This window comes from Nuphar pumila, chromosome 2 (assembly GCF_984573655.1).
Source record: "Nuphar pumila chromosome 2, dmNupPumi1.hap1.1, whole genome shotgun sequence".
NCBI lineage: Eukaryota > Viridiplantae > Streptophyta > Magnoliopsida > Nymphaeales > Nymphaeaceae > Nuphar > Nuphar pumila.
Window position 1 is genome coordinate 74,204,526 of NC_143250.1, and position 13,264 is coordinate 74,217,789.

The following is a 13,264-nucleotide window of genomic DNA, read 5'->3' on the forward strand; positions in this document are numbered from 1 at the left end:
CAGCATCCACCTTTTGATCCTGCAGCATGGGTGACTGCAACAGGTGAACCCCAAAAAGGGTCGTATGTTTGAGTTTGGGAATAATATGAACACCTCACCAGTCGTTGCTTCCTCCAGTCACGGCTCACAGAGTTCTCCCGTCAACATCGTCTCCAATCATCAGACTGACCCGCCTAATTCTTGGGATGGTATACGCCAGCTCGTTAAGGACACAATGCGTGACTATTTACATGAAGCAATTTTTGATGTTGTTTGTAATGAGTTGTGTAGTTTTTTTTGGGACAGAGGAACTTCGTCTGCAGGTGCCTCTTAGGTATGAAAGTTTCACGTGATGTATTACATATTGTTAGATTTCATGTTATTTTGGTTGCCTTAACTTAGGTGCATTGCATATAATTTATTTCATTGTATTTTGTTTAACAATACTAACCTTTCTTTTCTCTTGTAGGTTGTTAGAGATAATCAACGTAGAAGAGCTTAAGAGGCAGAGCGAGACAATGAAAAAGATGATGCACAGAATCTTGGCGATGATTAGATTCATATGTTGAATTTGTTGTACCTTCTTGTTGTTTAAAAAATGTAAATGTTCACTTGTAAATAATTAGAATTTGGCAAAAATTATAGTGGATTGATAAATTATTTTAGTTGCTTTTTATGTGTACTTTGTTTTTTATACACAAGAAATGTAAATTGTACGGGAAATATAAATTGTATTACGAGAATTTTTTATCTATATTTATGTTGTAAACAAAATTTTTTATTTATTTTTTCTTGTTTGCGACATATATTTTCCGTCGCTATTTACTACCGATGTCCAATTTTACAATGGATTAGGGACAAATATTAATCCGTTGCAAATGTGAATCGGCCAATGTTTTTGGACGGATTTTAATTCATCTCTAAGTTCATCGCTACAATAGCGACGAATTTTAATCCGTCGCAAAACCAAAATATTTGTATATTAACGATGACCTTACAACGAATCATGGCATTCGCTAATTCATCGCAAATTAGCGACGAAATGTATGACATATAATTTCTATCGCTAATTAGCGACTAGCTATAATTTTGTGATGAAAGCTATCCGTCGCTAAACAGTTTGGTGACAGATTCAGGTCATCGCTAATCCACAAATTTCTTGTAGTGGATGGTGGAAGCATTAATTGTGATGATGGTAATGGTAGTGGTGTTGGTGATGGCAATGGTGATCATAATGTGGTGATGGAGATGATGGGGTGGAATGAAAGAAAATAAGTAGTTTTAAACATTTTTCTTGAGTTGCTTATTTTTGAGGCAAAAGGCAAAATTGTCTTAAGAAAAATACCAAGTCAATTTTTTGTTATATACAGAATTTTGCAAATGTCGCTGTCATTTTTTAAAATGCGCTATATTGCATGGCCATGCCGGTCATTTGCCTGTTTTTTTATTATGGTTCGTCCATCACATCTTTGAGCAATATGTTGATCTTGAAACAAGGCGTAGCTTAAGCAAAATTTTTACCAACTAACATATGACTTACTTTTAATTAAGAATTTGATTGTTTGGTTTAGCTGTTTTGAATTAGTTGCAGCTTAATCATGTATCTTGTTGTGATATTAAGGAAAGAGGACCTATTTTAGTTACATGATATGTGTATATTAATAAAATTTGCTCACCTTTTAATGAGACTGTCATTGTGTTTGGCTATTTTTGTATCTTAGGTAGATAAGTAGGTCCAAATGGTAAAATAAATGGTGTTACTTGGCCAATATTATCTAATCATAATATTGCAACTCGAACATTTGTGGTGAAGGGTGTTCCATTAATGGTGAATTATTGGAGTCTTGTTCTATTAATGTAGTTTATGTTGTTTTAGTTACCTAATTTATATTATATTAATAAAAATTACTCTCCCTTGAATGAGATTGTCATTCTGTTTTGATACTTTTATATCCTACGTAAATATAAATATCGGTCGAAATGGTGAAAAGGCTGGTATTAAGTGTGGTCAAGTTTTTTTATAATCATAATATTGTAACTCATGTTTTTAAAACTAAAATATATGACATTTTGTTCAATTATATCGTGAATTCATGAGGGCAACCTTACAAAATGGAATAAATTATGTGATATTGATGATACACTTTAATAATTTATATGGCTATTTGGTTAAATTGAAAATTTTGTATTAAAATAAGTTATCAAAACAGATGATTGAAAGATATTTCAAATCATGTGAGTCGGATAATACTACTATTGCAAGAAAGAATATGCTCAATCTATTAAGCATTCATAGTGAAGGTTGTTTCATTAATGGTGAATTATTAGGGTCTCATTTCATATTGTCTTTAACAGATATGGTGCAAGATTTATATGTAATAGTGTAGGAAAAAATGTTTTTAGTATTCTCATCATACAAATCATTTGTATTATCTTTGATCCACTTTTGTGAAAATGTTTTTGTTAATAATATAACACATTTATTACCTTGATGGTGTTCAAACCCCATCAATTGGCTTTTTTTGTGAATGGAGGTCACCAATTCATTGCTAAATTTTGTTTTAATGCATTTTTATGAGCAATGCAACATCTTTAATGTATTAATGATTTATTTTAGTTAATGTTTATCATTTATGAGTGCTGATGAAGCTAAAGGCATGTTCTTAAGCATTTTTCTATTTTATCTTCATGTCTTGCTTTGACATATTAATGAAAATAAAATTAGTTTTTTTAGCATTTTTCATTATTAATTTTCTATGTTTGTATCAAGATTTTTGTTATTATAGAAGTTGAGCTTGTCTCAGTACATCAATTCCTATATATTCAGATGCTAGTTAAGTCAAAGGTACTTGATAAACTCTATAGTGTTAGAGTAGGGCCTAAAAATATGAATATATAATTTATTCACTTTATCTAATCTTGTGACTGGAATATATAAAGCTCAAGACCCATTATAAATTAGACCTGTCTTACAACCTTGGGTTTGTAGCTTCCCACCCTCTTGAGAGACACCTTGTCCTCAAGGTGTAGAACATGGATGTTATTCTATTAGCAGCCTTAATGGTACAAGAAGTGTGTGGAAATCAAACACTTGTGCACATTTTAAACCGTCCTTGTTGATGTCATGGGTTGTGAAGTCAATAGGTCCCTCTATCTTAAGCTCTATGAAGCCCAATCAAAGTTAAAATCTTATTTTGTCACAGCACAAGGCATGTAATGCTTCATAAACAAATTATTAGAAATTTTCCAATGTAGACACCTCAATTTTGATCAAATAGTTTATTGAAAAAGCTCTAATTTTCGAAAACAGTGTTTCAAGCATTCTTCATGTTAAAACCATGTTCAAATGCAATTTTTGCCTTCAAAACAATGTTCTCAATGTTTTTTTGTTCAAAGGATGAATTAAAATACATGATAGATATGACCAAAAACAAGTTGACTTGTTAGAACTATCTCAATTTATCCCTAACAACATATTTCGTTAGAATTTTTTGACGATACTCTAGATTGTCATGAGGAGGTCATGTATTGATGTTAGTAGGGTTCCAAAGTGCATGTACTGTCATCAACACCTCATGCATTGTCAAGAACTTTGAATTGCCATTAGCATTTCCTATATTATTGTCATGAATGTTTTATAACCAAAATTACCCACTTGGCTCAAATTTACACAGAGAATAAAGATATTCCTATCCTAGATCTCGAGTTTTTTTATTATATGAATTTGAGCTTCTTTTCACAGTCTGTACCGTCTATCCTACCATCTTGCTTATCTCGGAAACTTAGCCCCCAAGCAAGATAGCTTAAGCCAATCTGATAAGACCTTGCAGCCTCAGCCAATGAGATTTTAACATTCAGCCCTTATGACCATTCAGGAGCTGGCTATTGTGCAACAACTAGATCCAGATATCCAGATCCAAATAACTTAAACTCTAGATTCAAGCCCAATATAAAAACTACGAACCCCTTTTATTCCATGCATAAAAAAATTGGACTAAAAAAATCGTGCTGCACTAAGAGTCTACGCTACTTGAAGTAACCTTACTATGTTGAACTAACTAGCTCACTTGTTGGTTGTAGGTCTAATCCTAAGGTCCATTTTATGAGGAGGCACCCTATGCTGGTGCTCTGTGGAGTTTTTGTCGTCGGATTGAGTGTTGGCATTGCAAAATATTTTATTTACACTATTTAAATAATTTAAAGTATGTTTATATTTATTTTTTGCATATTTGTCTTTATTTGTGTTTTTTCGAGTGTTGTCATTCTTTTTTTATAAGAGATTGAATCAAAGTGTGTTAAACTGCATGTGAGGAATTGAAGGTCAAAAAGTTGTACACCTGAACCGACTAATCCTTACTTAACATTAGGAGGAAAGACATGTTTTCTTGAAGAACAGAGTCCTTACTTTTTAAAATCAAGATCCAATTTCAAACTATTTTTACTTCAAAATTTCTCTCACAAAAAAAAAGATCCATACCCTTAAACTTTTTAAGAATCTATTCTATATAGTTCCATTGAAATATGTATGGTTTGTGAAAAATGGTCTATTTGACAATGAGTGATGACAAATTGTCCTATAATGAAACCCAAAAGCCAGCTTTAAAAGATCGTACCATGCAGCTAGTTGTACAAATCAATTGCATATTTGGAGTTAATATAAAAGATGGAAAATTTCACAACTTTTAAGGGTATCTTGGGTGTTATCAAATTATGAAAATTTTGAAAATGTAGATGTGTAGTTTGATGAACATAGAAACATTGAAGTTTTATTTATTATAATGTCATTATATCATGATATACTTGAAAAGCAAGAAAAAATTAACAAAAAAGAGTAGAGAAAGAGACTAACTAGATTTTTATTGTCAAGAATAAACAAAAAAGACAAGTGAGACATGTAGTGCCTTACTTTTTGAGGCTTTGTGTACTAACTTTACCTTTCAAACATTACTCTTGTCTTATAGGGTTGTTAACGGGTCGGGTCAGGGCCACCAATTTTTTGCCCAAATTGCCTGAGTGGCAACTCGGCGATAAATCAAAGGGTGAAAATTACGATTTCTCGTGATTCGTCCAAGATATATTAAGTTTTCCCTAAAAACTACAAGAAAATCATGAAAATTTGTAGAAAATCACGTCCAATATCAATTTTTTTAGAGGTATCATCCTAAGCCATTTATTGTCCATGCAATCTGTCATTTTTGCTGGAATGATTCTATTTTGGGTTGTGTATTTGAGAAAATATGATCCCCACAAAGAAATATTCATTTATAATTGAATTTTTTCTTTACAAAGCCATTTTTGTTCTTTAGCGTTGCAAAAGCCGTCTTTAGTGGCATATGTGAACAACCCTCAACTCTTAGGGTTGTAAAACTGGAGATCATTTAATGCTCTGTTTCCCTATTCACCTTTAACGTAGGAATACAGAAGAAACGTTTACAGAAGCTTGATGGTTAGTGTATTTTCTTGGATTCTTTTTTCTTCTTCTAATTTTTCTTGTTTTTTATTGATTTATAACTGGTTTTGGTAGATGATGCTCTCTCTCTCGCTCGTTTCATTGAAGTGTTTCTTGTATCATACATTCATATCGTGATTTTATCACAATTTTAGAAAGCTAGTATAGTTCTTATAGGGTTGCCTATTTTGAACATATATTTACTTTAAGAGTTTATTTTGAAAATGTCATAATATTAATGCGATAAAAACAAATATTAAGTCTTGTATATCTTCCACTTTTCCTTTATTTTCTTGTATAAATTATTTATGTTTAATTATTTTATTTTTGCTGTTTTTTTTTTGTGAAAAATACAAAAACATTTATTGTATCATGATATTTTCCTTCAACAAGAAAATCCCCAAACCCATTTTTTTGAGAATAATATAAAATATATTTTGGAAATTGAACACGCAAAATGAAGATGATACTTTGTAATTCATGGTGTATAAAACCCTTACAACATAAGTTTTGTCTTGTCTTCAAAGAATGATGCAGAAGGATAGCCTTGATGGCGTATGAGGATAACGAATCAGATCATTCTTGTGTCACACTTAAGTATGTAATAGTTAAAGAACAAAAAAAAATAATTTGGCTAGTAGATTTGCCATGATATGTGGGTTTGTGGTTTTTCATGTTTCAATAAGAACTGCTTAGATGTTAAGAGTGAACTCTTTATGTTGTTTCCAAATTTTAATTTTTTGTTTTTATATAATTTGTCGAATCAGGTTATGGATGCACAAGATCTGTTAGGATCTTTAAATTATTAGTGTTTTTTTACTATTTAACCATGTAAGCATTAAGATTGATAGATTATTGGATCTTTGAATTAGTTTCTCTTAAATTTATTATTTATTTCAAGCTTTTTATTGTTAAAATGTGAAGGCAATATTTTGTTATGCTGATTAATAAAAAAATGCAGATTAATTTAACCGATTCTTTTGCCGATTAAGACACTTCCCGATGATGAGTTTCGTTACTATGTTGTTTTCAATGACTAAAAAGGATATAACCATTTTCAATTCACACCTTCTTGTATTAACTACAAGCCAATCACAAAATTTATTGAAAATCTCATCCACCTTCTTTCACCAATTACGACACCATTTATCCAAAATAGTTTCGTGATAAAACTTAAGGATCGTTTAATCAATTCATATATAAAACCTTTTTTCAAATCACCAAAAAATGATCATTGGTGTGTGGGTGTTTCCATTTGCTTTCAAGGGTAAAGGTTGAGTTCAAATCCCGTTGGTGGTGTTAACTTTTTTTGATGTTGTTGCATGCCTTGATGGATGACCAGCTGAATCTGCTGGCCGTTCCATCGCAGGCCTTGATGGAAACATGAATTTCTGACTTTTGGACTGACAGTTGCTAAAGGTTCCAATAGAAACTGAGACCTTTAGTGACAGATTTCTGACCACATGGTTCCAGTCTCCGCTGCAACCTTTATCGGCGGTTTTTACGGCAGTCCTAAACCACTGCTAAAGCTAAAAGAGCCAAAAAAATGCATGTTTTCAATGTTTTTTTGCCATCCATCTTGCCCGTGATGGACGACTAATATGGATAATATATATATATATATATATATATATATATATATATATATATATATATATATATATATATATATATATATATATATATATATATGCAAAAAGAAAATTTTGGGTCAGGTATCGAACTCGATGTGCGTAAAATCTCTTATACTTGAGTTTCTTCAAAACTCAAATCGCTCGGTTACTCGAGCTGGTGCCTTTCCAAATTTCTTATGCATAAACCCCTATGGGTTTCAATTCAAAATCCCAAACCCACCTATTTTTTGTTTGGGTTTATAGTTTTTTGCCAGGTCACAAGGGGAGCCGATATCAGATCCGACCCTTTGACATCCCTACCTGCCCCAATCGTAGTGCACATCAAAGCTTTAACATTATGAGATTAACATTTTCAAAAGAAAAAAAATAGATGTATTACAATTAGTGGTGGCAATCGTGTCGGGTCGGCGGGTCAGAACACCTCAACACAAACCCGACCCGTTTATTAAACAGGCCGGATGTGGCAAACACGAACACAACCCATTTATTAAACGGGTAACCCTACCTGACATGGTTAACCCGTTTAATAAACGGGTCGGGTCGACCCAACACGATTATATCTCTCCGTTAAAAGATGTTGCAAGCAAGAAATAAGAGGGGGGGTATTTTAAGTAAGAAAAAATAAAAAAGAGTTATACTTTTAGCTTGATTTGGTGTTAAAAAAAATAGTGCTTTTTTAGATGAGAACATTTAATGCTATTGCTCTCAAGTCTTGTCACATCTGCGATTAACTTTTCACCTTTTTCTCTCTCACACATTTAATGTTATTGCTCTAAAGTCTTATCACCTCTGCAGGGCGAGCTTTAAATATTTAAAAGTGTCATGTATATTTAAAACGGGTCGACATGATTACCAGTTTATATTACAAATGGGTTGCGAATTTAATCATCCCAAAGAATAATTTTAAATATAAATGGGTTGCGGGTTGACGGGTTCGTGTAAACGGGTTGACTTGCTCGCCTAACCCGTTTATTAAACCGGTCAAACGAGTTGACATACCCCTAACACGAACCCGACCCGTTTAATAAACGGGTTAGGCGGGTCGACCCGTTTACAACACAAACCTGTTTAAGCCAAACCCGAACCCGGCTAAGAAGCGGGTTGGCGGGTCGTGTCAAATTTTGCCACCCCTAGTTACAATTGGAGAAAAAATGTAATTTTGCAGATCACCTCATAATAAATATTGCACCACCTAGTTGTTGACCCATGTGGTCATTGGGGGACAAACTTAAGGCCCAAGATCAAATCCCGTTAGTGCATGGGGCTGCCATTGCTTTATCACGGTTGGGGCACTCAAGGTAGGGTGGTCATGTACCCATTTTGGAGTTTTACTTTGTAGAAAGGTAGGCCCATTACGTTACGTGGAAAGCCGATCAGGTCTGCATTTTGGATGAATGCCAAGTAGCATATAATTGTTCCTTTGACTTTTCAACTTTTTAAAATACAAAACGAGCGGCCACGATGTCGGCATTATACAAAAAACTCATGTTCAGCATGACCTGATCTGGGACGGGGGCTGCCATTGCTTTATCATGGTTGAGGCAAGTAAGGCAGGGTGATCGCGTCCTCAATTTAGAGTTTTACCTTGGAGGGAGGTAAGAGGAGAACTTGGAATGACATAACTCATGTTTGTCCCTTTTAACACAACAATGTCCATTTGATCCACATTCAAATATCCAAAAAGATGAACTTTTTTTTTAATTGGCATAACCAAGACATCTTCAATTCAATGCACCAAAGATCTATTGTTTATAGTTTTAGTATCCATTGAGCATCATCAAATATAGAAGATCCAAATCTCACAATGTTTTCAATGATCACATATCAAAACCATTTGAGTGTACACAAACCTGACCTTATAACTCATAATTAGGTTCAGATTATATTAATTATGAAGGATGTGTACCTGACCATATAACACAATCAGGTTCTAGTTATTTCAGTTTAGAAGAATGTGAATCCAAACTTGACCATGTGACCCATATATTAAATAGTCTTATATATATATATAAATCCTTTTTGCTAGGCCAAAAATTAATGGCCTCATCACTAAGTGCATATCACATCCATCCTGAACCAAGCACCACCAAAAATAGATCTTCTCAACGATAATCTAACCGGACTCCCCAACCCTTTCGAAAGGACCTCAAAAAGGAGCAACCTCTGACCTCGAGCTTTGTTCTAATGCTTTGCTCACAGACTTTGAACCCACCTTCCAATAGGCTTGCTAGGTTCAGTTGCTAAAATCTTAATGTTAGTTTGGATGGAGGATCTGGCACATAATCTTTGGTTTAAAGGAAAAATATTTTTCACAGGTACGGTTCGAGTCATGCTCAATAAGATTTGGATCCTTACCCTAACCATTATAGTCTACCAATGAGATCATTTAATTCAGATTTCCAAACCAAATGCACCATCTAATTTGGCGATTAGGAAGGCTCTTCAATATTGGTACCTGGATGCATAACCCCCATCCTCAGATCATGTCATGTGAATCAAAATTGGAGACACACAGAGCCAACAGTATCTGACCCAAGTCTCGACTCCCAAGTACACAAATCTGATTTGGACCTAGAAGGGATTGGCTCTTCCAAGATCCATAATCCATTTGAAGCATCGTGAACCACCATTTTTAATACAATTAGTTGGGTTGCAGTTTGTTGTGTCAACACCACATTCCTGGGTATGGGTCCATACAATAAGCTCTGAAAATGTATATATGGATTGAATTTATATTTGGTTAATCCCATTATTTTGAAATGGGACTCTTAATCATTAATTTATTTCGGGTGACCTTACGGATTTGGATCAGCTTCAGTATCCCTAAAAACATTTGACTTCAATCATCCCGATTCCCGAATGAAATTCGGATCTACTGTACACAATTCAGACCCGAATAAAGTATGATCCACTCCGCATCAGTAGGGTTACAACCGCCATATTTTACGAAGATTACGGCTATTTCCGACCTTCCATATCCTTTCCGACGAAAACACTTCTCCCGTTTCTCCAGTCCCGTCGAACAAAAACACAAACCCGTTTGCCCATGCAACGTCATCGATCTGCGTCACTCACAATCATCATTAACCGCCCATCACCACCGAATCGACGGCGATACTCTCTCCAAAATCCACCACGCGGATCGATTCCTCCCCCCCCCCCCACGGGAACTATAAATATAGAGCGAATCCATGTAACTTAGCGGAGACGTTCGTCCTTCGTTTTTCTCCTCTCTCCTTTTTCAGCTTCGTTGGGGGGTTTCTGTGACTCCAGGGTTTCGTCATCGCGAGGATGTCCGGGAGAGGGAAGGGCGGAAAGGGTCTGGGCAAGGGAGGCGCTAAGCGGCACAGGAAGGTACTCCGCGACAACATCCAGGGGATCACCAAGCCGGCCATTCGACGTCTCGCTCGCCGTGGTGGTGTGAAGCGCATCAGCGGGCTCATCTACGAGGAGACGCGGGGCGTCCTCAAGATCTTCCTTGAGAATGTCATTCGCGACGCTGTGACCTATACGGAGCACGCTCGCCGAAAGACGGTTACAGCCATGGATGTCGTCTACGCCCTCAAGAGGCAGGGCAGGACTCTCTATGGCTTTGGGGGTTAGGGTTTCTCATGCAAAGTCTTGCTATCAAGAAAAAAATGGTTCTTTGTATCTAACGATCTGCTTTTAGTCTTTACGATTTTGATTTAGTCTTGGGAAGGGGTTAGTGGAGTTGAGGGCTTTCGGTTACTTGGCTCTTGTTGAATTTGTGTAATATTTTGCTCTAGCATCTGAAAGGTCTTCTTTATGCTGGGTGATTGGAATAGATTCAACATTTCATCGTTCTTATGAATGATTTTTTTTTTAATGTTTGATTGATCAGTTGGGATTAGCTTACGTTGTGTTCTACTGTGGGATGCATGACAATGGTATTGCTTTTGCGTTATGTCCTGGTGCTAACGCATTTCATCGTTTATTCTTAAATTTCTCTCGTGGCACCTTTTATCATGATCTTAAATTGGCTTCTCTGATAACTTTGGCTGTATTTGATGTTGGTTATGGAGCTTGTGTTTAGGCCGGGTTCTTGGTTTGTAGATTTGAGCAATACGTTTTTCCGTGGAAGAGTTTGGCGACACCTAAGGGATTTTGTGGGGAGTCGTGTGCAAGGAATTATTCGTCTTTCTTGCAATTGTACCATCAAAATATTGACAAAATTAAATAAGTTAAATTTTGGAACAAAACTAAAAAAAATTAGAAAATCATATTGGCTTTGAATTACAGAAATTAGCAAACTATACTGGACTAAATCCAACTCCCGTTTGGACTTGGATTCAGGTCCGCACCTGAAAATATTTCATTGGACAATCCGACTCCACATAAATTAAAGACCAAAAATAACATCCATTCCAGTGCATTAAACCATAAACATCAATTTTAAATTTCATAGTATTATGTTAAAAAACATAAGAAGTCAAAAATCTTAGTCTAATTAAGATAAAAAAAATCCTAGGATGAACTGATGATAGATTACGGCTTATTGGCCTTGCCATTGTATGGCACCATCGCACAATACCTCATTCATCACCTGTAATCCATTTAAACTCATGAAAGCCTGGTAAGTTTATACCATAAACATAAAAACTGTACAAGCTAGAACATAATCACATTCATGATATAAAAAATTTAATAACATCACCATGATATAAATTTAAGCAGTTTCATATTTTCTGAAGTGTCTAATTGATGGGGTCCAAAGCTGGTCGTCCCTGAGAGAAGCTCTCTTAATAGTAAACATTCAGTAAAGATTCATCCAAGACTAACTATAGTAGTTAAGATCTACCATTTAAGATACATTGATAGCCTTGACCTCTTAACCTCGGAGACCATCTCAAACACTTTGCTCCAATAAAACATAATATTGTTATTTGAGGCTGTACCACCTACCCCTCTAAGGTAGACGATAAATATGAATGAGTTATAAGATTCTCTCAGTACAATGATTTATCATTTCATGGGCTTCATTTGATGAGGCAATTCGGGGCTCAAAAGCACAAGTACCCTTCTAGCGTAACAATTTCATTATGATGCATTTAGATGTACCCAACCCATTCAATATTGCTCTGGGGCCTTTAGCCTATATGAGCCCTTCGCTGATAAAGGTGAATAAAAAACATTATGTGTGCACATGCTTTTTATTATGGTATATTCATCACACTCATCTGAGGTTCTTGTCAACCCCTGATGATTGAAACTTGAGATTTGCATGAGGATTGAAACCGACACTGCGAACCAAGGCCTACACTCGTAGACCGAAGACGCTTGCTGAGGCTATTGAGGCGACCACTCTACTCGATATTGATTGGTCAAAATTGCAAAAATCTCACTCGAACAAGTTCGTGCATCGGTTAGATGGTCAAAGAAGCAAGCCTAATTAAGAAAAGAATTTTGGTGGAAGGAAATTTACCCCATTGGCCAAGAAACTGAAACAATATGGAGGTACAAAGCCACAACAATGACCAAACTAGATATGTCAGAAATGCAATCGTAACCACATGAGACATCCTTGCTTGCACAATACTAGAGCTTGTCTTTATTATGCTAAGATGGGTCATTATATTAACTAGTGTCTGAAAAAGAAAATCGATGAGTGAAGAAAGGGTCCAGAAGCATCTCAACAATTGCATTAGCCTCAACGCCAACAACAACAACAAAATGCAAAGAAGAGGGTGACAAGATGCATTTATTCCACCGCAGTCAAGGAAATACTGAAGGATAATTTGGTGCAAGGTACTGTTCTTGTTGCTAGTCAAGCGTCTCTAGTACTTTTTGATTGTGGAGCAATATATTTATTTATTTTGAAGAACTTTGTTGAACAACTAAGCATGAACACTAAACCCTTGAAACACTTGTTATGTAATAACCAAAAATATTTGAGCATTTTTTATTTTTAGAATATTGGTATGAACATTTTTTATGTAATAACCAACTGAGCATTTTTATGCAATAATAAATATTTGTTATAAACATTTTTTAAGACCTATTTTATGCTCTTCGAGTGTATTGTTGCGTTCACATTGAAATTTCGAAGAGAACAATGTTAATTTCATCAAAATTGGAATTTATATGAGTTCAGAGCACATCCTGGAAGTCCTAGTGGCGTAGTAATAATTTCAAAAGATTCTGGGGATATATAGTTATGACCTAAAGGTCATAGTCATCCAAA

At 35.1% G+C, this 13,264-nt stretch overlaps 1 protein-coding gene across 1 annotated transcript; it reads left to right on the forward strand.

The window, feature by feature from the left end:
• The first annotated feature begins 10,271 nt into the window (after positions 1-10,271).
• Positions 10,272-10,894, forward strand: LOC149845771 (histone H4). Its single transcript, XM_089995988.1, has one exon. It carries the CDS (start codon positions 10,354-10,356, stop codon positions 10,663-10,665), a length of 312 nt encoding a protein of 103 aa, XP_089852114.1. The 5' UTR covers positions 10,272-10,353; the 3' UTR covers positions 10,666-10,894.
• The last annotated feature ends 2,370 nt before the right edge of the window (positions 10,895-13,264 follow it).

What these genes read in the sequence shown, in the direction of transcription:
- LOC149845771 (XM_089995988.1), top strand. Translation starts at nt 10,354, where the DNA reads ATGTCCGGGAGAGGGAAGGGCGGAAAGGGTCTGGGCAAGGGAGGCGCT.